At 38.5% G+C, this 23121-nt stretch overlaps 1 protein-coding gene across 1 annotated transcript; it reads right to left on the reverse strand.

Moving 5' to 3' along the window:
• Positions 1–270: 270 nt before the first annotated feature.
• Positions 271–19322, reverse strand: LOC117306812 (sodium- and chloride-dependent GABA transporter 2-like). The gene is made up of 15 exons (XM_033791337.1): positions 19100–19322; positions 14266–14526; positions 13274–13405; positions 11820–11986; positions 10612–10781; positions 9765–9897; positions 8566–8700; positions 7771–7874; positions 6685–6809; positions 6060–6172; positions 4521–4658; positions 2689–2788; positions 1956–2056; positions 1599–1766; positions 271–892 (listed from the first exon to the last, which is right to left on the reverse strand). The coding sequence occupies exons 2-15, from the start codon at positions 14516–14518 to the stop codon at positions 722–724; spliced, it is 2010 nt and encodes a 669-aa protein (XP_033647228.1). The 5' UTR covers positions 14519–14526; positions 19100–19322; the 3' UTR covers positions 271–721.
• Between the last annotated feature and the right edge of the window lie 3799 nt (positions 19323–23121).

A 23121-nucleotide genomic window follows, 5' to 3' on the forward strand; every position in this document is an offset into this window, starting at 1 on the left:
CAGCAGGTGTTACTGCAAGAAGGCATAGTAAAATTACTAGCATTCGGCTTCTACAGTTGAAATTGTTTGTTTTGAAAGTTGTATCTTTCAATCAAAATGACAAAGTTCTACTTGGATGTTATATAAAACAAATAATGAATGTTTTTCATTCGTGCAATGGTGCGAGTATGTTCATTCGTTGAAAGCTGGAATGTTCCATTCAACTCGGCTCCGCCTCGTTGAATAGAACATTCCATCTTTCAACTCATGAACATATTCGCACCATTGCACTCATAAACATTCATTATGTGTATAATATTTAATGTAAATCTGTGGACATTGTGTTTTGTGTTAGAAAAAGTACCCTAATCCCTTAACAACATCGGTACTGTCCCACTCATAGACAAACTCAGCAATGCCTGCTTTGCAAACTGTTGTGTGCCACTCACCGTACACAACTTGTGTAATATTGGGACCTAGTTCATATTGTTGTGTAATATTGGGAGCTATTTTTTATTTTTTTTCATAGAAATCATCAGAATTAGAAGTTTTATAGAGATAATCTTGTTGCCTGAGGATCTTATCATATTCCAATCACCTAGAGGTCCATTACATCACCAAAAGAGTCTTTTACAAAAACAAGTAAGCACCAAAGAAATAGTTCACAAGGCCAATACTTATTAAAAAATAAAAGAACTGAACGGCCTTTAGACTTCCAAAAATACGATGTTCCAACATTCCTTCAAGTCATAGACTGTTTTAGTGGCTCTTTCTCAGCATGGTTCTCAGACAGCGGCTCCTCTCTTGGGCATTTATGGTAAACATCCAAGCTAAGGCCACCAATTGTGGTAAGTGCAGTACTCGGTCGAATCTGATGTGGTTGCAATCGTGGTGTTGTTAGCGCTTTCCATCTCTGTAACAATCAATGATATGGTTGGAGAGATAAATGAAGTGTTTCTAACTCTACTAACACCCAAAGATGCCTCATAAGTGAGCTTATAATGGTATGGCATGGTATATCTCAACCCTGTAATTTGTAAACATGGGTACTTGCTATGTGAACCAGAAACACCAGGGTTAACCCATACTCTTCCACGATAAGTGTTCTGGGCTCTTCTACGTGCACTACCGATTCTTGTACACGGGACCTATGTATGTCTTAATGTACTATACACGAGGACAAAGCAAATACATCTCTAAGTGCCACGACCAGGGCCTGAACCCGCACTCAAAACACCAGAACTCCAGTCTGGTGCCCTTAGCTCCACCATGACTCGCAACTAAAGTACTGAAAAGTTCCTACAAAGTACTCAACTTCAAAAATAGTGCCAATACATTCCCACAAAGTACTTGTCTACAAAAGTGATAAAGGAACAATTGAATTCCAACAAGAACTTGACTACAAAACTGATTTAAGAACAATACATTCTTATTAAGTTCTTGTCTTCAAAAGTGACAAAGGCCGAAGTAATACAATCTTAGGCAGTGTCAGAAACAGCAACTTCTGCTACAGCTACGGTTAGATCAGCGCGTCTGTTAGTGTTGAAGAATAGGCAGACAAGCCATTCTAGCCGTAGCTGTCGCCGAAGTCCTTGCACTCCAAAAATATCCATCCTTACCTCATGGAGGGACCCTTCGGCCCGACACAGCAACGTGACAAAAGTGATTGGGATCAAGATGACCGAAATAATGGAGAGCATCCAGCCGATCATTTCACCCCACAGCGGGTAAGAGTAACCATTGTAGATGATGGGCGTGTAGGTAGCCAGGGCAAAGATCAAGATGGACTGGCAAAGAAGAAGTAATAGTCAAAGAAATAGTATGGCAGGTTGGTGATAAGATTGGCACATAGACAGATTATCTATAAAAGATCATCTATAAAATGGGAAAATCATCTTAACAAATATACAGTTGGGCAGGTGTAAATGTAAGAACTTTTCCAGTTGAAACATAATGGGATGCTATAAGTAACTTACCATTGCAACAACAGGAATGAGGTACTTCCAGCAGATCTTGAACCAAATAAAAGGCTTGTAGCCAATCATGTGTTCTATGTCATCATAAAATCTGTCAGCACCTGATGAATGAAAATAAGGATTGTAAAAAAGTATGGTTTTGTTGGAGCTGTCACGCTAGAAATAATATGGCTAGAAATTATATGGCTTTGACTCTCTTAACCGATTTGCCTCATTAGAGAAACTCATAAAGATAGCTTGTCATTTATAGAAATGTCGTCTTTACAACCATGAGAAACCTGTACTTATTATCTTTATTTATACTCTCGATGCTAGTGATTGCGATGGAAAGCATTGCGAAATCTCACCTACATTATAGTGTAAAGTTTATTTGGAGTATGTTTATTTGGATGGAAATTAAAGAGGGAATTATTTCTTTATGTGTAATGCAACAATAAGCATTCCGTGTACACAGGCTTTAGTCTTGGCCTAAGACGAAACTGATTGAAATGGATTGTACACTCAAAGTAATTTGTTATAGGGCGCCCTCTGTCAACATAATTTAACCAACTTCTGACCAGCTCTCACTATGACTTTGGAATCCGGAAGCATCAGGTAACTTTTTCTTTGTTTTCTCGCGATTTTTTTTAGGGAACCAATCGGTGCGTGATCGCAGAAACAAGTTTACATAAATTATTATTAACACACATAACCATGGGTCAGATAAGTTTGTATAAAGTGTGTAGAAGCTCACCATAAACCCATGATATAACAGCTGCTTCCAATGCACCAATGAAGAACAATGGATAGCTGGCTGAATAGTAATCGTACAGCTTGAAGACATATATACCACCCTGAAAAATAAAAAGGAAAATTATTGTTATAATTTCCCTTATAATACAGATAGCAGTCATTTTTACGTATAATCATCACCATACTTGCAGCCATTTACAGCCACCATATTAAAGACACTGGACACCTTTGGTATTTGTCAAAGACCAGTCTTCTCACTTCTTGTATCTCAACATATGTATAAAATAACACACCTGTGAATATTTGAGCTCAATTGGTCGTTGAAGTTGCGAGATAATAAAGGGAAAAAAAGCACCCTTGTCACAAGTTGTGTGCTTTCAGATGCTTGATTTCGAGACCTCAAATTCTAAATCCGAGGTCTCCAAATCAAATTTTTACTCCTTTCTCAAAAACTACATAACTTCAGAGGGAGCCGTTTCTCATTATGTTTTATATTATAACACCCTTTACCAATATTCTGCCTTTTCATTGGTTTAGAGCGCGTCACATGATATGTCTTAGTTTTACTAGACAACTAGACTGCGTGTACGAGGATGAAAAATTAACAGTCTGTAACCATTTCGGATTACATGATAAATGATTAGTTTATTTTCACAGAAGTTTCTGCAGATTCAAGGAGCTTTGGCAGTTCTGCCATTTTCAGACAAAATTGTCAGCACTATTGTCTCTCATGCTAGGAGTCCACTGGGCCAGCGCCAGTTGGTGCCAGATTGCGCCCATGCAATTTACTGTGGCGCCTAGTGTCGCCAATAAGGTGCCTAGTGGCGTGTAGTGGCTCAAACTGCCTCCCAACTGGCTCGTGGTGGCCCGTAACGGCACCAACTTTGAATGTGGCGGCAAGAAAATTTCAAAATGTTTGAAATTTTCGTCGCGCCACTTGCATCGAGCAATCAGCGCCAAGTGGCACCAAATGGCGCAAACATATCGCCCTTCGGTGCAAACAATCCGCCTATTGGAATCCACTGGAATGTTCACCTTGTTTGCGCCACTACGCGTCAAATAATTCCAACAGAGGCGGATAGCCCGCCAAAGCGCGCCAAATGGCACCCGATTGGTGACTACTTCGCGCCAAATGCCACCTGGTTGCCCGCCATTCGGTGCCACTTGCCGCCTGTAATAGCAGGGCGGCATCGCAGGACTCACACAACTTTCAAGGTTCGACTCGACAACACCTCCACTATTTTTTCCTTCACAATTTCTACAAGATTTCACACAATTTTCAACGAAGCTGCAGCTGAGGAGGGTCTGAACCAGGTAGCTGATGGCCAGTATTTATATAGTCGGCAAGTAGCGCCAAGCGCCGGCAAGTTCAAACCAATTTGGCGACCTTTGGCACAAACTAATCACCAAGTGGCGCAAAGTAGCCGTCTGGCGCGAATGGCACCAACAGGGTGAATTTTGGAATCAAATGGCCGTGTAATGGCGTGAACTGGCGCAACATTTTGGAGCAAGCCGAGTGGCATTTCGCGCACGCCATATGGCACCCAGTTTATTCCACTTGGCGACACATGCCGAGCGGACATTAATTCGGTGCCACAGCAAGCCACTCGGGCCAATCACATAATCTTTGGCGCGAACTGGCACCAACTGGCGCTGGCCCAGTGGACTCCTAGCTTCAAGGAATAACTTTTGGCTTTTGAAGTCATATTATTCTGCACACTAAAGGCTGAATTTCAATGTGATGTTTTTTTATACAAGGAAAACAAAAACAAAATTTCAGGTGTGAAACTTTGTAAAAGCTAGAATTGTTAATGTTGTTGATTGAAATCTTACATTGGTGACAAAGATAAGGCCAGCGAAGAACGTCATGACACAAATGAAAAGTGTGAACAGCTCTCGCCTGTATTTTCCCCGTAACTGCCGCGGAAAAATATCCACCAGTGCGGTGATCAAGCCCTCAACAGCTACGAACTGCAATGAAGAATATTATATCATATATATTTACTTATTGGAGGTTTACATTGAGCAATAGACCAATCCAGTAGGCTCCGCCCACGACGCACGTGTGAGCAAGAACACAACTCTGCCGCGCGCGCCAAGATAAGCGCACACATGTCGGACCTTATTTGTCGGACCTTCGTTGTGTTGTGATTGGTTAAAACGCAATGGGGCGGAGCTTAGTGGATCGGTCTTTGTTGAACGCTGCGATGATGGGGTCAATTGCTCACTGGAGTTAAAGCTGAAAGTGCCATTAATTCCCGTGAGTATGAAATCCACAGAGCCCCACCCCCCCCCCCCCCCCGACTCGACTCCACATCATAATGTTTGCCACATAATTCCTTTTACACTCTTTTTCAATGTTTGGAGTGTACTGTTACTTTAAACTATGTTTTGTCCGAGTAAACATCTTTCTAGGGCCCATGGTCTTGCCTGTCTGCTGGTGACACCACTGTAAAGGCCTATATTTTTCATTTAGTGCTCCATAGTGGCAAGTAACCCCTCCCCTCCTTTTGTTGGTTGTGACCCTGGAATCTCTGGAAGTCTGCTGAATAATGTTATGGGGTACTGCTGTATCAGAGGAAGATCGTCTGAAGGGTACTGGGGTTGATAAAAATAGCAATAAGCTAACTGTCCCAGGTGTATTATGATTTCTCTCAAACTGAAGTGAAAATAAGGTATACATATTCATGACCGAGAGTCGAGTTCTCATTGGTCCATTCACCATCACGTGCCAGGTGTTAATTTTGCTAATTACCAAGCGCGCACGTGAGTATTCAGGCTGTGGTGAATGCGCATGACAAGTATAATAGCTCCCCTGGAACTATTCAACTTGTCATGCGCATTACCATTGTGCGACGTCATCCCAGGGTGATATCTACTTGCCATGCGCTTTACGATCGTGAACATTTTATAACAGCTGAAACATTAATACGTGAGCAATAGACTGAGCTAGATCCATTATGTATCCTTCCTTGTGTTTATTAATGAATCACAGATTCAGTCAGTTTTTGTGTTCATCAGAGTAAGTTTTTGTGCTCATAAAGTGCAAAGTATAAGATTTGTGTTCATAAAGTGCAGAAATTAAAATTTAAAAAATGTTCATGAACAAAACTATCCAGAATGCATTTTATTTCAGTCGTCATTTTCTCTTGCTCCTTTTTGCAACGGTAACTGAATATGTATGAAGTTTGTTCAACAAATATAACATGGTTTCTTTCGTGTGACTAGTCCATTATTAGCTCCCCTCAGTATTGGAAGTTAACAAACTAGTTCCCAAGGCGATATCGACTAGTCACCCTCAAACCACGTTTTATTTGTATAATGCTTACACAAAGAAAGTATTGAACTTAAAGGAAATTTTACTGAATTTACCTGACTATCCAAACCAACCAGTAGTATCATGAAGAAGAACAAACATGACCAGAAAGGAGCAGCAGGCATGAGAGACAACGCCTTTGGATAAGCAATAAATGCCAAACCAGGACCTGCAGAGAAATTATAAACAAAACTAGATAAGCCCCTTTCACACTACACTTTAATCAATCTCTGTGATCAGGACAAATTTAATACAGAGATTTAAGTGGAGCGCTCACACTACAACAAATTATTGGGATGAAATAAACTCAAAATTGGCTCACTCAAAATAACTTTTAACCCTGCCCTGCAGCCGGTTTCAGAAAACTTCACGCAACTGCATAAGTCCACTTGGGCAACAACGTAAGTCCACCTAACTGCATAAGTCCACTTGGGCAACAACGTAAGTCCACCTGCGCAACGTTTATGGCACATTGCACAACGGATTTACGGTGCTGCGCAAGTGGACTTACGCAGTTGCGTAAAGTTTCGAGAAATCGGCTGCAGGACTAGGTTAAAACCCACCAATCTCAGTATGGAACCGTTTACTTTTCTCTGGGTTAGATTTTGTTTTGAAAAAGGAATCTTTGGGTCAGTTTTCATCAGAGAAAGGACAATACTTTCTTCAAGGGTAGGGGCCTACCTTTATCAGCCACCTCCTCTATTGGTACTCCTTGTTCATATGACATAAAGCCAAGCACTGAGAAGATGACCAACCCACCATAAAAGCTTGTCATGCAGTTAAACACTGTCACAATCAGTGTATCCCTGTAAAACCAACCAGCAATTCTATTAATTACTCTGAAAGCGACAGAATTCTTTTATGACAATCATTGGAAGGCAAAAAGACGCGTACACCCTCAGAAAATGGCAATCCCACTTATAACCATAATGAAAGGATTTTATTGCTCTAAATTTGGTTGAACCTGGCGAGCATTTACTTTTGCAAGGCAAACATATTGTCCCAAGACACCTCACAGTTTAAACAGAAAATACTATAATAATAATTGTGATGGAAGTGTTTCTGTTAAATGCATGGCAATACCTTACAAGCATGCCAATGTTCCTTTTTATTGCAGTGGAGATGTGTGAGACAAGACCAGAGGGACTATTTTCTACCATCAAACTATTCTTGATTTGGCAACACAAATTTTTGTAATTTTCACCGGTAGATTAGAGGATGCAACATCAACTTGCTTAGAGGTTCTGGCTTGGAGGGACCGTGCAAATTTATGAAGAATCTTGGTCAAAACAATTCATTTTGAGCTGTTTGTGTGATACAAATACCTCTTCTCCAATAAATTGTGTTTGATTTCAGTGACTACATTAACAAAATGAACGACGCCAAACAAGACTACCACCAAACACTTTACTAACCCTTTGTCATAGGCCATTTACAAACCTTGGCTTGGGCATTGGGCTTTTGGCTAGGCTCTGTCAGTTACTAAGAAGATGTCAACGTTAAAAAGAATATGTTTGTCCAACTGAGGTTATTGCTCTAATACAGAACCTGTGCATATGGCTCCCATTGCCAAAGGTCAAACAATGCACCACCCCAGCTAATGATAGGTGTTCCTTTGACCTCAGAGGGGGCGCTGTTTGAGCATGTGACGCCATGTGCAAAAGGTCTTTCTGGCCCACTGATAAATTGCTGGGCTCTGGTCCAGTGTGTTTTCAGATGTACATGTTGCATGAAATGAAAAGTAAAAGTCTGCTATAACCTTCATACCTGTAGCAATTATTATGGAATTTATTGTAGCTTCCCAGAGCAGTCAGCGTTCCAAAACCAACAGCAAATGAGTAAAATATCTGTGACCCTGCATCAACCCATACCTGAAATTATACAGATGATTCTTAACAACAAGTAAAAATTGAGTACTTCACTTTGTTTTTCAGCTTGTTGAATGTTTCCCTTTTAAAGGCAGTGGACACTATTGGTAATTAAAAAGTGTTTCTGACTCGCTGTCACTACGATTACTGACGATTACACCAGGACCAATGCCGACCAAGCAGTGTTTACTTCGAAAATGGTTGCCGATGCTACAATGCTGCTTTTACGATAATGGTGATCCCACTACAACTTTGCTCTGCTAATTGTTGGCCACGACCCAGCTATGCTAACTTTGAAGATGTGGACACTATTGGTAATTGTGAAAGACCAGTCTTCTCACTTGGTGTATCTCAACATATGCATAGAATAACAAACCTGTGAAAATTTGAGCTTGTTTGGTCGTCGGAGTTGCGAGATTTCTATGAAAGACAAAAACACCCTTGTCACACGAAATGGTGTGCTTCAGATGCTTGATTTCGAGACCTCAAATTCTTAACTTTAGGTCTTGAAATCAAATTCGTGGAATATTAATTCTTTCTCGAAAACTACGTCACTTCAGAGGGAGCCGTTTCTCACAATGTTTTATACCATCAACCTCTCCACATTACTCGTTACCAAGTAAGGTTTTATGATAATAATTATTTTGAGTAATTACCAAGTGTCCACTGCCTTTAAGGAAAAACTCAATCATACCTGGCCGTCTGCTAAGCGGGATATATCTGGTTTGAGGTAGAATAAAAGCCCATTGGCGGCTCCTTCCAGGGTTAAGCCTCGGATAAGCATTATGGTGAGCACAACATATGGAAAAGTTGCAGTGAAGTACACAACCTGAAACAGGTAATTATTATAAAAAAAAACATGTCAGTTTTTATTACGGTTAAATTTAAGAGTGATTACCAAACGTATACCTTCCCTTTAAATTAAACTATTTATAGACCTGAATATTGGAACAATATTCCAAACAATATCTAATAAAATATTATAATAAAAATCCCAAATGTTGTACACATTTTTAAAAAGCCACTTTCACTTAGGCTACAGTTAACAATTTCCTCTGGTATGTGGGACTCTGTCCCAAAAGCGTTAAATATTAAACAAGAAAAAGATGGAAGATCTTCCATCAGTTCTCATTCAAGGACACCAGTTCTTGTGCACAAACAGGACTCAACTTTTGAGGATAAAAAAGTAAAACTGGTTAACTGCCAACAAACTTAATTTTTAAGCACTTGAATATTGGAAAACTTAAAAAAATATTTAATAGCCTTATAAATCACTTGTTTACAATTTTTTATCAAATAAACAAAATATTTACTAGCCTAATAATTTAATTTTTAGCTTTCCTTAAAAATTAATGTTAAGCTTTCCTTTAAAAAACAAATGTCTATTTGGTGTTCTCAGTTGATTCTCTTAAACTATAACTATGGATCTATTGGAACATTGAATGGCTCTTCTTTAAATGATTAAAGATAAGGGAGGGATATGGTTATATAGTTTTAGGTTAAGAGCTGATCGAAGTTCAATTTATGTTTGGGGAGTAAAAAGAAGGGTTATGGTTATGTTGTGCCAAGGGTTGGGGCGGGTCTTGGTTAGAAAAAGGCTTACTGTAGGAAAAAACATTACTGATGAAAGATCGTTTTGTTTCAAGAAAATATTTTGTAAAATATATTACTGAAAAGAGCTTTAAAATACAACCCAATAGACCTTTATCATGATGCCTCCATCTGGGTCATGTTCCTTGTAGCGAATAACATTAATGAGTGCTAATAATAATTTTGCAATTAGGAACCAGACTTTTTTGTTCTTCCAGCCTCAGTTTGGTTACATTGATACAATGAGAGCAATTCAAGATGGCTGCACTGTGATAAAGATCTATTGGGTATTTGTTAGCGTACCTTTCCGGAGCTCCTAACACCTTTCCATACGATGAAGTAAACCAGGACCCAGGCTAGTATAAGGCATAAAACCAATGGCCAGACAAAGGTTCCAATCTCATCCAGACCTCCTGATACCTGCAGAACTTTGTTCCTTCACACAAAACAACACATTAAAGGGATTAGGTAATGTGAACAAACCGTTTGTTTCAATCCTTTATTAGTTATAGATATTATACCATAAAACTAACCGGTGAAAATTGTATTTCAAAAGGTGGTAGTGTTTTTGAGATATTGTCGAAAATCTGGAGCAGGTTGTGTCCACGCAGGAAGAACAGTCTGCAATTGGAACACGAGATCTGTGGGTTAGGCTTCTCAGATAAACATATTTGGGGATAAAAAGTGATATTATTGTTCCATGACCGCAGTAGTTCAAAGTGTATCAAAATCCATATACAGATCTTTTTCTGTCAGCCCCACATCTCTGGAATCAACTTCCTCTTCACATCAAAACATCCACTTCTATCCACTATTTAAAAAAATCTCTCAAAACACACCTCATGTCGATAGATCCGTTCTTTTGTATTTAATCTGTTCTTTGTGATTTTTGTTTGAGTTTCTTTGTAATAGCGCCCCGAGCACTTTTGTGGATTTGTGCGCTCTATAAAACTTTGTTACGTTATCATTATTATCATCCAAAGCTACTGTACTTTTCTTCATGTATGTTTTTGTTGCCACACTATAGTGTTTGACAACCAATAATGTATGCACGCGCAAAATTAGCATATATACTGCGAAGGATTCATTTATTTGCCTCTGTGTTATAGAAGGACAACAATAATAATAATAATAACAATGTGTAACTTACTCCCAGAATTCTTGCACTGATGAAACAAGTGGTCCACTCATATTAGCACAATCCGGTAAGAAGTTTGTGTCGTTTGTGCCTGTGCCATTAACAGCAGTGATGAGTGTGTAGTTTGTTGAGTAAGTTTCATTTACCTGAGTGTAGTTGACGCATGATGTGTTTCTAGCTCCCTTGCACAGAATAAAAAAGGAGGAAAACTTGAATGGGAAAGAAGAAACACGGTAAGTTTTCAGTATTGTGTGTGGTCCAAGCGCAAGTTTTGGCTCCCTCTAGCTGTCAGCTTTCAGTACTTTGATGTTCTGGGCCCAATTTCATAGAGGCGGCTAAGCACAAACATTTGCCTAGCGTGAAATTTCTGCCTTGATAAAAAAGGATTACCCACCATATTTCCGCATGACCTTTTAGGATGAGCAAACAACAGCACAAGCAATGTGCAACAAATAAAAGATTGGTTGGTTATCCCGTTTTTATCAAGGAAGAAATTTCTTACTAAGCAAATTTTTGTGCTTAGCAGCTCTATGAAATTGAGCCCTGATTTAATCCTTGGACTAATCCTTGACAGAGTTGGCAGCATTGTTACAGTGTCATGTCTCAGAGTTGGGATAGCAAGTACGACGAAATTTACTACAACCCGACAATGTGTCTCTCGCTAAATATTAACGATAGCTACAAGGTCACTGGTTGACCCTGTTCATATGCAAGTCAAGTAGACAACTGAGTAAATTGAGTTTGATTATTTTTATCTGTAGTTTCAAGGCAGTAAATATTTATTCTACACTGACAACTTATCAAGTATTGATATAGCATTGACTAGGATATTGACCTATTGCAAAGTTGATATCTCAACACATAGGGGGAAACAAAGGCACCCTCTCTAGCAGCATGAAGATCGTGGGTTCTAATCCCTCCTGAGAAGTTTGTCTGTGGATTTTTTGTTTCACACAACACTGGAAAGCACTGAGTAATAGTGCTTAATACACATCAGTGTAATAGTACAAATATGTAATGTTTAATTATTTTAGAGTTTTATCCATATTGTATATACATTGTTTGTTTTGTATTTTTATGTGAAATTGCCAAATAAACAAAAAAAATATTCGTAACAACCACAAAAATATCCCGATGCAAAAAAACCCACCAGTCAGCCAGAATTTAACCACTGGAAAAAACATAAAAAAGACACATGATTTTTTGGGCTGCAGACTCACTTCTTTCTTTGATTCAACACATTGATCAGTATTCCACTCATTACCACAGGTGGCCCATGGTAACTCTAAAGTAAAGGACTGGAACAGGTAGAACAGGCTCCAGGCCAGGATGACAATGTAGTATTGATTACAAAAGGTGCAGACCACTGTAGTTGCGTACCCAATACCTAGAGTAAGAAACACCAAAGTTCAACTAATTAATTCCTAGTATAATTACTACAAGGGTGTTTTGTTTGGTGTTCTTTCTTTTTGCGGGGAGGGGGGTTTTGGAAAATTAGGTATAAGAGAAGTTTCTTTTGTGAACAAAATATTTTCTGCTTGCTGCTTGAGAGCTGTGTCTAAAATTCGGCCCAGAAACAAAGTGTTGAAATAGTTCAATTCAACTCCGTACAACTTTATTTATTTATTCTTTCAGGCTTTAAAAACACACAGCCACAATAGCAGAAAATGTAGGATTTAAAAACATTAGTAAAACAATGAGAGACATACAGAAGTACAGAAAATACAGAAAAAGCAAACAGAAGCCTAGGGATTGTCCGAAAGCGAACCAATTCACTATCCAATGGGACAATCCCTTTAGGTATATAAATTTTGGCCCTGACCATGGAGGAAATTGACAATGGAAAAAATTGACTACGAATACTTGCAATACATGAAAAAAATTGTAACACACAATTGTAACTAACACACTACTTAACACAAAATTGTAGCACATAAATCACAAACAGCACAAAAGATGCATATTTTCTTGTATATATGAACTGCGATGCTTATTTTGGCAATAAACCAAAAAATACCACTGTACCACATCAAGCAGCAGATAATCCCCAGAACTTGTACCCCCAACAGAGTTTACTGTCCGTTAAGACGATAACCGACAAACCATCAATTGTCAAATCTTAAAACTGATAAGAGAGTTACGTATACAAATAGTTTACGCTAAACTATTTGCTTTTGTGTATTTCTCAGAAAGTGTCGTGTGCAGTGAAGTCATCCATGTTAGGGCTAAATCTAGCTATTTTGACACTGCTCTAGAATTGCAAAGGTCGTGGGTTCGAATCCCACCCAGTAATATGCCTGTGATTGGGTTTTTTCACAGAACTCAGGAAATTTTCAAGTGTACAGTGCTAAAACATGCCAGTGTATATGGGTTAACTGAACCAAAATGAATTTTTTTACTGAATGAATTATTGTGAGCAAAAAATTAAGCGCAAAAATTAAGCATTACTGCCAAAAGAAAATGCCCTTGCTACACCCCTGGGCCAATTTCATGAAACTTTTAAGCAGAAAATACTTCTTAACAAATTTCTTTGCAAAGCAAAAATTGAGTGGGACACCAGTCACAACAATGTAAACTTAATGTAATTTGGCTGGTAACCCGTTTCTATAAAACAGTATTTTTCAATACTTAGCAAGTTTTTTGTGCTTACAGGCTGTATGAAATTGGAATTTACCTTGAAATAGAGGGCTAATTTGCCAGCTCATGATACAGCCTCTTGCCATGAACTGTCCCAGAGTTACCTCCAGGAGAAATAAGGGAATACCCGTCACTATCAGGCACAGGAAATAAGGGATCAGAAAGGCACCTGAGGAAAGTATAATAAAGGAATACTTTTAGGAAGAATTAGGAAGATTTGCAAAACGTCAGTTATGAAATTGTGAAGTTTCAAATGTTTTCTAAAAGATCACATGGTTTAATATGGGTGGTTCAACATTTTCACAAGTGTACAAACTGTACTATGGGGGAAGGGTGTAAATATCTATAAGGTATTATTTTTTAAGTTAGAGATGGTTTGCCTAGAAGTTTAACTTAGTACCAACCTAATAATTTTTAAAAAATGTTGAAAAGTACAAAAATCAATCTTGTTTTTTGAACTGTGCGATATGCTGCGACTGACAATAACAACTTTTATAACAAACCTCTTGCTAGTTCCTGTATTCCGGTTGGCTAAAAATGGTCACATGGGGTTAATTATATCTAGGCTAGTGCAGGTGCCACTCGCGCGTGCATAATTTGTGGGAAATAGTTTGAGGCCAGGCAATACACTTTAAATTGTTGACTGGTTACAGCGCTCTCTCATGGGAACAAGGAACCGCAACTGAATCTGGGGAAATCGAAGTGTTTCTCCAATTGTTGAATTTGCTTAAATAATTGCTCAAGAGTTAGTAATTGAATTCAAACAGTTTACTTTTAATAAAAGTTGCTTTTCTTTTTAAACCAAGGTGTCTTTCAAAACACATGTGGACAGGCGTAATTCAGAGACGCTTACCATGTAGTGCATGTCTATCGGCCTCAGACCTCGGGAGGTGGGGGGTTATACATATAGACAAGCTCTAGTGACCTCATTGCCAGCCCATATGTGTATACACACTTCTTCCCTTCATTATTTGGATGACAATATCCAGAAGCACACAAACAGAATATTCTGCAAATGATTCAACTTACCGCCACCATTTTTATAGCAGAGATAAGGGAAACGCCATATGTTTCCAAGACCGACGGCATATCCAATGCAGGAGAGGATGAAGTCCAGTTTATGTGCCCAGTTTTCACGCTCAGGGATCGAGTCGGTCTCAACATCACCATTGTCCGGGTCAACCCTTTCATTCAATGCCACACTTTCATGCTTGTTGGATGTTCCTTTCTCCCCGTTTGGATGCTGGAGGCTGCCTCCGCCATTGTCACCGTTACTCGTCATGTTTACTTCTGAATTGATAAAGGAACAACGTTCTGTATTCTACATAATTGTGTTTATGAACAGTCAGTTACAAGGTTCATATGATAAATATTTGTTATCAGCCCAACTGAATGCGGTAGGCCTCCCAAATGAATTTGGTCACCTATAACAGACAGGCTTAATTTCAAGGGAAACCAAACAAAACCAGTCGGCCCTACAATAAACTTATTGACAACTATTTGCACAATGATATTCTATAAGTGGTCGCATTATCAGCAGTTCTGGAGACTCAAATCTTGCCTCTGATAAAAGAAAATTGAACCACATGTAATTTCACAACTTAGATTTGGTCATTTTCCCTTGTGGTCTATTATTTGATATCTTAGTGCCGCTTCAACGGGTGTTTGACTTCCGACTGGCAACCCCCCCCCCCCACCCCCCTGGAATTATGAGACCACCTTCCCTGAACAAAGATATTGACAAAATAGGGAGACCACATATACAGCTAGATAGCTAATGTAGAGCACCAGCATGTTAATCTTTGGCTTGTTTGTTCGAGTCCCTCTCCAGTAAAATTTTCTCTGTTCAACTTCAACCCCTAATGAAGTAATCAACTTAAGATTTTCTATGAAAACTGTTAAGTGTTTATCTGAACTGTAGATCCTTTTATGCAAGCTGATCAGTCCTAGGTGATGGCGACCGAAGGTATACATGAACCAACAGAACGGTATAATATTTAACTCAGTGCGGTACCCGCTGCCAAAACATAGGATTTGAACTGCCCCCCCCCCCCCCCCGGTAGTCTAGTTGGTGAGACCCTGGTCACTGCTAGTGCTAGATGCAAGGGTTGTGGGTTCGAATCCCAGCAGAGTAATATGCCTGTGATGTTTTTTCACAGGACTTGGGAAAATACTGAGTATACAGTGCTTGTTATTAAAGGTAACTTGAAAAATCTCAGCAAAGAACTCTACTCACAAAGAATGCTGATCAACTGAAGAAGGTACGGGTATCCTCCTCTTACCTGTTTTCAAGGTTTTAGGGCTTATGCCTTTTTTTTTGAATTGGCAAAAAATATGATGCCATAGGCCTATATCAACCGATACCCTAATTTTCTTCATTGTTTATAATATAAGAAGTATGCAAACATATTTTAAAGCTTGATGGACATCAAAATGTTCACACCACACACCGCTCCCCGATGACTGCAAACAGTGCCCATTTGATTTAATTTTTTCATACTACTTCGCTATGCTCATATGCATGAAAAGCAGTTTCATTTTCTATGGACTAACAATAAACAGAAACACACTTCATAATACAAACAATTTGTTTCAGATAATTTTATTATAGCATGGGATTGGGCCGTAGCGCAACGGTATTCTTCCTGTTTTCGAGGCAAACAAGAACGTATGGTTTGGAAGAAACGTCTGCAGTGACTACAGGTGTTCTGTGAGACTGAGACTTTGTCTATGACTCATAGCCAGCAGTTGTCTTCATTTTATTCAAAATATTTGTTTTTGAGTTTATGACATTCTAAAAATTACCATGGTGAAAATTTGCAAAAACAAAGTGTAAATAAAAAGAGTATATTATTAATAGTTAAAGGGAAGGTACACGTTTGGTTGGTAATTGTCAAAGACCAGTGTCCTCACTTGGTGTATCCCATCATATGCATAAAACAACAAGCCTGTGAAAATTTAAGCTCAATTGGTCATCGGAGTTACGAGAAAATGATGAAAGAAAAAACACCCTTATTGGACGAATTTGTGTGCTTTCAGATAAGAATAAAAGACTTCTAACTAGAAGTTTTTTATTATTTTAGTGAGAAATTACCTCTTCCTCAAAAACTATGTTTCTTCAGAGGGAATCGTTTCCCACGACGTTTTATACTATCAACAGCTCTCCAATGCTCGTTACCAAGTCAGTTTTTAAGTTAATATTTGTTTTGAGTAACTACCCAACGTGTACTTTCCCTTTAAAGTGTAAATAATTAAGTGGTGTTTATTATTTAGTTTTTTTTACTAAGTTGTAGAAATGCCTAAAATACAAGTGCAACATAACCACTGGAGCCTTCTGTGTTTCTAATTTTTGGCCAAGGGAGGGGAGACTCTTGCTTGGCAAGTTAAATAAAATAAAGTAAAATTATCTAGGGACTGTCAATCTAGCAGATAGTAATTTTGTTTTGAACTTTCGAGGTTGGATGATGTTTCTTTGAGACTCATTTGAATGTTGGCAAAGTAATGCACTAACTAGTGATTAGTACCAAACATCAATCATTTTATAAATCAATCAATCAATCAATCAATCATAGAACATTTATTTCAACATTGTTATGATAATACATAATACATACACCATTAAGTTAACACTATTATAACAACATATTTTAAAAGACGAAATAATCATTTATAACAATATTAACTTAACGAAGCTTAGTTTAAACATTATTCACATAACAACATTGGGCAAAGGGTGAAGCAAAGCTTTTGTACCCGTACCCTTGACAGACAAACACAGACTGGCAAATGACAAACGAAAAAAGGACAATGACAGACATATAGGAGCATAATTGAGCTATTGCTAAATGACAATTTTTCCATTACAGATTAAGAATATGATTGGAGCAGTTGTGTTTTTAGTTGTTTGGTGAATGTAGATAAACTTAATGATGTTTTAAGAGGGGTGGGTAGACTATTCCAAAAATGTGTACCTCGTTGAACGAGGCCATTTTTAAACATTGACGTTCTGTTAAAACTAACATAAATGTTCTTGTTCGAGCTGCTTCTAGTGTTATAAGAATGCACATCTGAAGTGAGAGTAAAACATGAACTAAAACAGGAAGGTAACAAATTATTTATATACCTGTACATGAATTTTCCAAGGTTGAGGTTATAGAGATCATTAAAGTGTAGTAGTTTCAGTTCGGCAAACAAAGGAGAGGTATGGTCCCGATAATGAGCGTTGAAAATTATTCGAACAGCTCGTTTTTGTAAAATAAGAAGTTTATCACAGGATGAAGAGCCACCCCAAGTGAGAATTGAGTAATTTAAATATGGGAGGACTAATGAGTTGTAAAGAGTTATTAAGATATTCTTTGGTAAGAAAAACCTCAAACGATTCATTATACCGATGGTTTTTGATATTTTGCTTGACACTACATCAACGTGACTCTTCCAGTTAAGATTTTCGTCAATATAAATGCCTAGAAATTTTGTACTTTTTACTTTTTGCAAGTTAACACCATTTAATATTAAAGGAACCGTTTGAGTATATTTCTGCTGTCTCGGACAAAATATTATATAATTTGATTTCAGTACATTAATACATAGTTTATTTGCCAACAGCCAAGTGCTTATTTTTAAAAGTTCAAAATTAAGGTGACTAACAGCTGTATCTACGTTACTATGACTGTACACTAAACTTGTGTCATCTGCAAATAAAGAGAAGGATATTGTATCAGAAGTATTACATATGTCGTTTATATAAATAATAAATAATAGAGGACCCAACACAGAGCCCTGTGGAACTCCACAGGAAATATATTGTTCTTTAGACAGCGTTGACTTAAACAATACAAATTGTTTTCTATTAGATAAATAACTTTTAAACCAGGCTAATGCTATTCCACGCACACCATAATGTTCCAATTTAGAAATTAAAATGTCATGGTTTACGGTATCGAAAGCCTTTGAAAGGTCCAAGAATATACCAACGGAAAACGTTTTATCGTCTATGGCCTTGAGTAGTTTATTTACTACGTATGAGGTTGCTAACTCTGTAGATCGGTTTTCCCTAAAGCCAAACTGCGACTCAGCAAGAATGCTATTTTTATTAATGAATGATATTAGTCTATTATAAACTATCCTTTCAAAAACCTTTGAGAACGTGGACAAAACTGAGATAGGTCTAAAATTTCCAATATCATGTTTATTACCCCCTTTATGTATTGGTATAACCTTACCTATTTTTAACGCATCGGGGAAAATACCAGAAGATAAGGACCTGTTGAAGATTTCAGCAAGTGGTTTAGCAAGAATGTACCTAGCCTGTTTAATTACAAACGGACTTAACCCATCAAAACCAGGAGCCTTGCTACATGTAAGTTTGTTGAGAGAATCTGCAATTTCTTCTTGCGTAACTGGAGTTAAAAAGATAGAGTGTGAACATCTTCCTGCAAGAAAAGACTCACACGAAGTATTACATAATGGTAGATTACGTGTAAGCTTCGTACCGACGCTAACGAAGTATTCATTGAATGCATCTGCAATTTCTTTGTTATCCTCTAGTTTAACACAGTCTTCCTTAACAACATAAGACGGGTTGGAATTCGGCTTACCCTTATTTAGCAAAGAATTTATAAATGTTTGAGCATAACCAACGACAGGAAACTTTATTCTCAGCATGATTAAGCCTGATGAAAAACAGACCGTGAGTAAACTGCATAGCTTCTGTCACCGATGCAGCTTGCACAATTTCACGGTAAACGGGAATCAAAGTTAGGGACCGAAAACATATGAATGAGGGTCGATAACGTATGACGCTACGATAATACTCCCTAGCTCCATGAAAATAATTCGACAACCAGTGGATACGTGAACTTACCCAGCCACCACTTAAAAAGTCATCGATGAGAATGAAATAAGGACGAATTTGGAGACTGTGTCATCAGTGTCCATAGGGTAATCTTAAACAACAAACGTGGACGTTGCAATTGGTGGTGGATGTCACGATGTACACGATGCCATATCTCATTGCATGTATACATTTTATACAGTATCTTGCACACCATGCTTTGCACACACACACATGTACGTACACGCGCACACACGACGTCCTCATTTTTTGACCGCCTCTTTGCGCCCGCCCCTCTCTTGCACGCGCTGCGCATAACTCCCAGCCAATGGTAGCTTTTCATGCGTTTTGTTGCTTGGGGGTGGGGTGGAGGGGGGAGGGGGGGGGTAGGAATCAGCATTGTTTTTCTAGCCTACAACACCCTACCCACCGATGTCTGCACGCTGGCGATGGTTGGGTCGCTGCTAAAAAGCAATTTTCACATGACCCCTTAGGGACCTACAATCCCGGCCATATCTCGTTGGGCCCCCCCTGCCCCCTTTCAATGTTGGTTCTATTTGCCGACTGTCTTCCGAATTACAGTCAACATTGAGCGGGGGCGGGGGGGGGGGGGGTGCAAATGTCTTGAATGTGAATGTGAATGGGAAGTGCACAGGGAACTGTTGTATCAGGAAAGGGTGGCCCAAGCATTTTGGCCGGGATTGTCTGAGTGATTTTTTGAAATTTTTGAACATGCAAAGAACGCTTCGAAAAGATAATGAATGTCCAAACAAAGTGAATTTCTATTTTTAAAAGTGATTATTTTATGGGGGTAGTGGTGTTTAGGGTTTTTTTTTTTTTGGGGGGGTGGGGGTGGGGGTGGGGCGGGTGAGGGACTGGCAGAGAGTGTTTATTGCTGGGTCAATGGGGGTAGTGGTATTTTGGGAAGGGAAGGGTCGTCCATCTTGACCAAATCAGATGTTAAGACGAAAGACACATTCAAAAAAGCAACCACATGTACACTATGTCTTAAGTCAAACCTTATTGGTCATACAGAGAGTGCATTGTGTTATTAGTAAACTTGAATACCCCCTGTATGGCGCTAAGCAACTCGTACGAGCGTCATTGTGTGACGCGAAATTTTATTACCTCTCTTTGGCGCTAAGCAAAAGATTTTACGCGGGGGCGGGGGGGGGTGCAAATGTCTTGAATGTGAATGTGAATGGGAAGTGCACAGGGAACTGTTGTATCAGGAAAGGGTGGCCCAAGCATTTTGGCCGGGATTGTAGGTGTGATCCATGGGTGCGTGGCTTCAATGTTGTTAATACTTTGCTAGAAAATTTGTTTACTAATGTCATCTCCAGCCACCGGTGATGTATGCTGGTGCTTATTTTTAAACGTTTCTCTTACGTTTATCAGTTTATCCGTTTTTGCATAAGTCACAGTTCAGTGACCATGGCCAATCGCCTGCTGGCATCTTAGGAATTTTGTTTAGGGTGTGGCAATACCATATTTCTGTACGCAGGTACCTGGGTGCCGGTATTTCTATGTCATTTCTGTTCCTGGTTTCTTTTGGTTAAGTTCGCCGTACTTTCCTCTGGCTAGTTTTCATTGCCGATTTCGTAAGTATATAACAGTAGTCCTCTAGAAAATGGCAGTTAATTTGTCCGGCTGACTAGTTAATTATTTCACACTTCTACCACCATGATGGAGGATATTTTGATAGCATTCACTTGTCTTCAAATTGACTGGATAAAAACTCTAGCGCTGCCGTGGTGTAACGAAAGCTGATTGTTTTGTATAGTTCAGAGCATGCTCACATTCCAAGAAGAATTTATTATCAAGCCCGTATTGTGCCTAAAATATACCCATTGGTCACCCCTACAGTGATCTGAATGGTCAAGAGATTGGCTTTAGAATGTTTGGGGGTTATCTGGAGTCCAACCCAAGGTTCCCGTCTGATTTTCTTCAAAACCCAGAAAGAATTTAATTGTACTGTACTGAAATTGAATTGAATTCAAATTGCTTGTTATATTTTTCCAATAAAAATTTAATTGCAGTCATTGTCCGACTTTAAGACAGTTTTTACTAATATGAAAAAAAGCATTATTTGATAAGAAAATAGAATGGCAGTTGCAAACTGCTGACGAACCAAATTTACATATGATTAAAATGCATTAACATTGATCAATGAGAGTAATAGTAATTATAAAGTGCCATTAAATTGATATGGAAATGTCCATGTATATTTTTTATAAAAAATGTATGACAGTGCTAATGTACAAAATAAAATATAATGAATATAAGTGTTTTTTAAGTAAATATTGATCAATAAAACCTTACATGTATGTACCATAAGGCTAATCAAAATGAAAAGTTAAGAGCTAAAACATTGCTGTAAAGCCCTAACATGGAACTTTAGTAGAAAATAAACAAAGACAAATACCAATTAAAAGACAAAAATTCAAATAAAATAAATGACTTGTTGATTAACAAATAAACTGCACAAGAACAGCAAACAGAAGTGATAAAATATCATTTGAATACAAAACTAACAGCATAATTATCTGAGGTATTACAATAATTATTTCATTTACAGAGATGTTTTTGTTTTTTATGTTGGCAGTCATTTCAACACAACGATTTATGCCTGATCGTTGAATAATCGGCTTGGGTGTATTTTTGTGTTTGAAAACAATACAAATTCATGTGAATGTGTTGTTTGAAAACAATACAAATTCATGTGAATGTGTATCTTGTAATCCCCCCCCCCCCGAGTCTACAACAATCAGGAAAACTGATTCTCTGTAGAGCCAGAATTTTATCTGTCCAGAATTAGTTTAATAACATAGGCCAAAGTGGTGGCCTCGGCCACTGGGCAAGACTGATTGGGGTGTCATTGCCAAGCAGTTAAAGACACTGGACACCTTTGGAAATTGTCAAAGTGTGAAAATTTGAACTCAATTGGTCGTCAAAGTTGCGAGATAACAATGGAAGAAAAAACACCCTTGTCACACGAAGTTGTGTGGCAGAGAGTGTTTATTGCTGGGTCAATGGGGGTTGTGGTGTTTTGGGAAGGGAAGGGTCGTCCATCTTGACCAAATCAGATGTTAAGACGAAAGACACATTCAAAAAAGCAACCACATGTACACTATGTCTTAAGTCAAACCTTATTGGTCATACAGAGAGTGCATTGTGTTATTAGTAAACTTGAATACCCCCCCCCCCCCCCCCCCCCGAGTCTACAACAATCAGGAAAACTGATTCTCTGTAGAGCCAGAATTTTATCTGTCCAGAATTAGTTTAATAACATAGGCCAAGGTGGTGGCCTCGGCCACTGGGCAAGACTGATTGGGGTGTCATTGCCAATCAGCAAGAAGTTGTGTGCTTTCAGATGCTTGATTTCGGGACCTCAAAATCTAATTCTGAGGTCTCGAAATCCAAATCAAATATTTTAGTGGAAAACTACTTCTTTCTCGAAAACTAGTTACTTGAGAGGGAGCTGTTTCTGCCAATGTTTTTATCTATCAACAGCTATCCATTGCTTGTTACCAAGTAAGTTTTTATGCTAACAATTAATTTGAGTAAGTACCAATAGTGTCCAGTACCTTTAAAGGGAAGGTACACGTTTGGTAATTACTCAAAACATATATTAACCTAAAAACTAACTTGATAACAAGCATTGGAGTAATGTTGATAGTATAAAACATTGTGGGAAACGACTCCCTCTGAAGTAACTTAGTTTTTGAGAAAGGGGTAATTTTTCACTAAAATATATAAGTCTTTTATTCCTATCTGAAACTGAAGCACACAAATTCGTCCAACAAGGGTGTTTTTTCTTTCATCATGTTCTCGCAGCTTTGATGACCAATTGAGCCCAAATTTTCACAGGTTTGTTATTTTATGCTTATGATGGGATACACCAACTGAGAACACCGGTCTTTGACAATTACCAAACGTGTACAGTGTCGTTTAGAGCACCGAACTCAAGCTCTGGTGTTTCTGTTCAGCAGAGTGTGGGTTCGAATCCCGGTCGTGACACTTGTGTCCTTTAGCAAGACACTTAACCATGA

Source organism: Asterias rubens, chromosome 2, assembly GCF_902459465.1.
Source record: "Asterias rubens chromosome 2, eAstRub1.3, whole genome shotgun sequence".
NCBI classification, from domain to species: domain Eukaryota; kingdom Metazoa; phylum Echinodermata; class Asteroidea; order Forcipulatida; family Asteriidae; genus Asterias; species Asterias rubens.

Coding starts and splice junctions, on each gene's coding strand:
- LOC117306812 (XM_033791337.1), bottom strand. CDS start 14,518: ATGACGAGTAACGGTGACAATGGCGGAGGCAGCCTCCAGCATCCAAAC. Junction 13,406..14,265: donor CTGCTATAAAAATGGTGGCG/GTAAGTTGAATC, acceptor TACTTTCCTCAG/GTGCCTTTCTGATCCCTTAT. Junction 4,659..6,059: donor TGGTTGGTTTGGATAGTCAG/GTAAATTCAGTA, acceptor TCTTCATTGCAG/TTCGTAGCTGTTGAGGGCTT.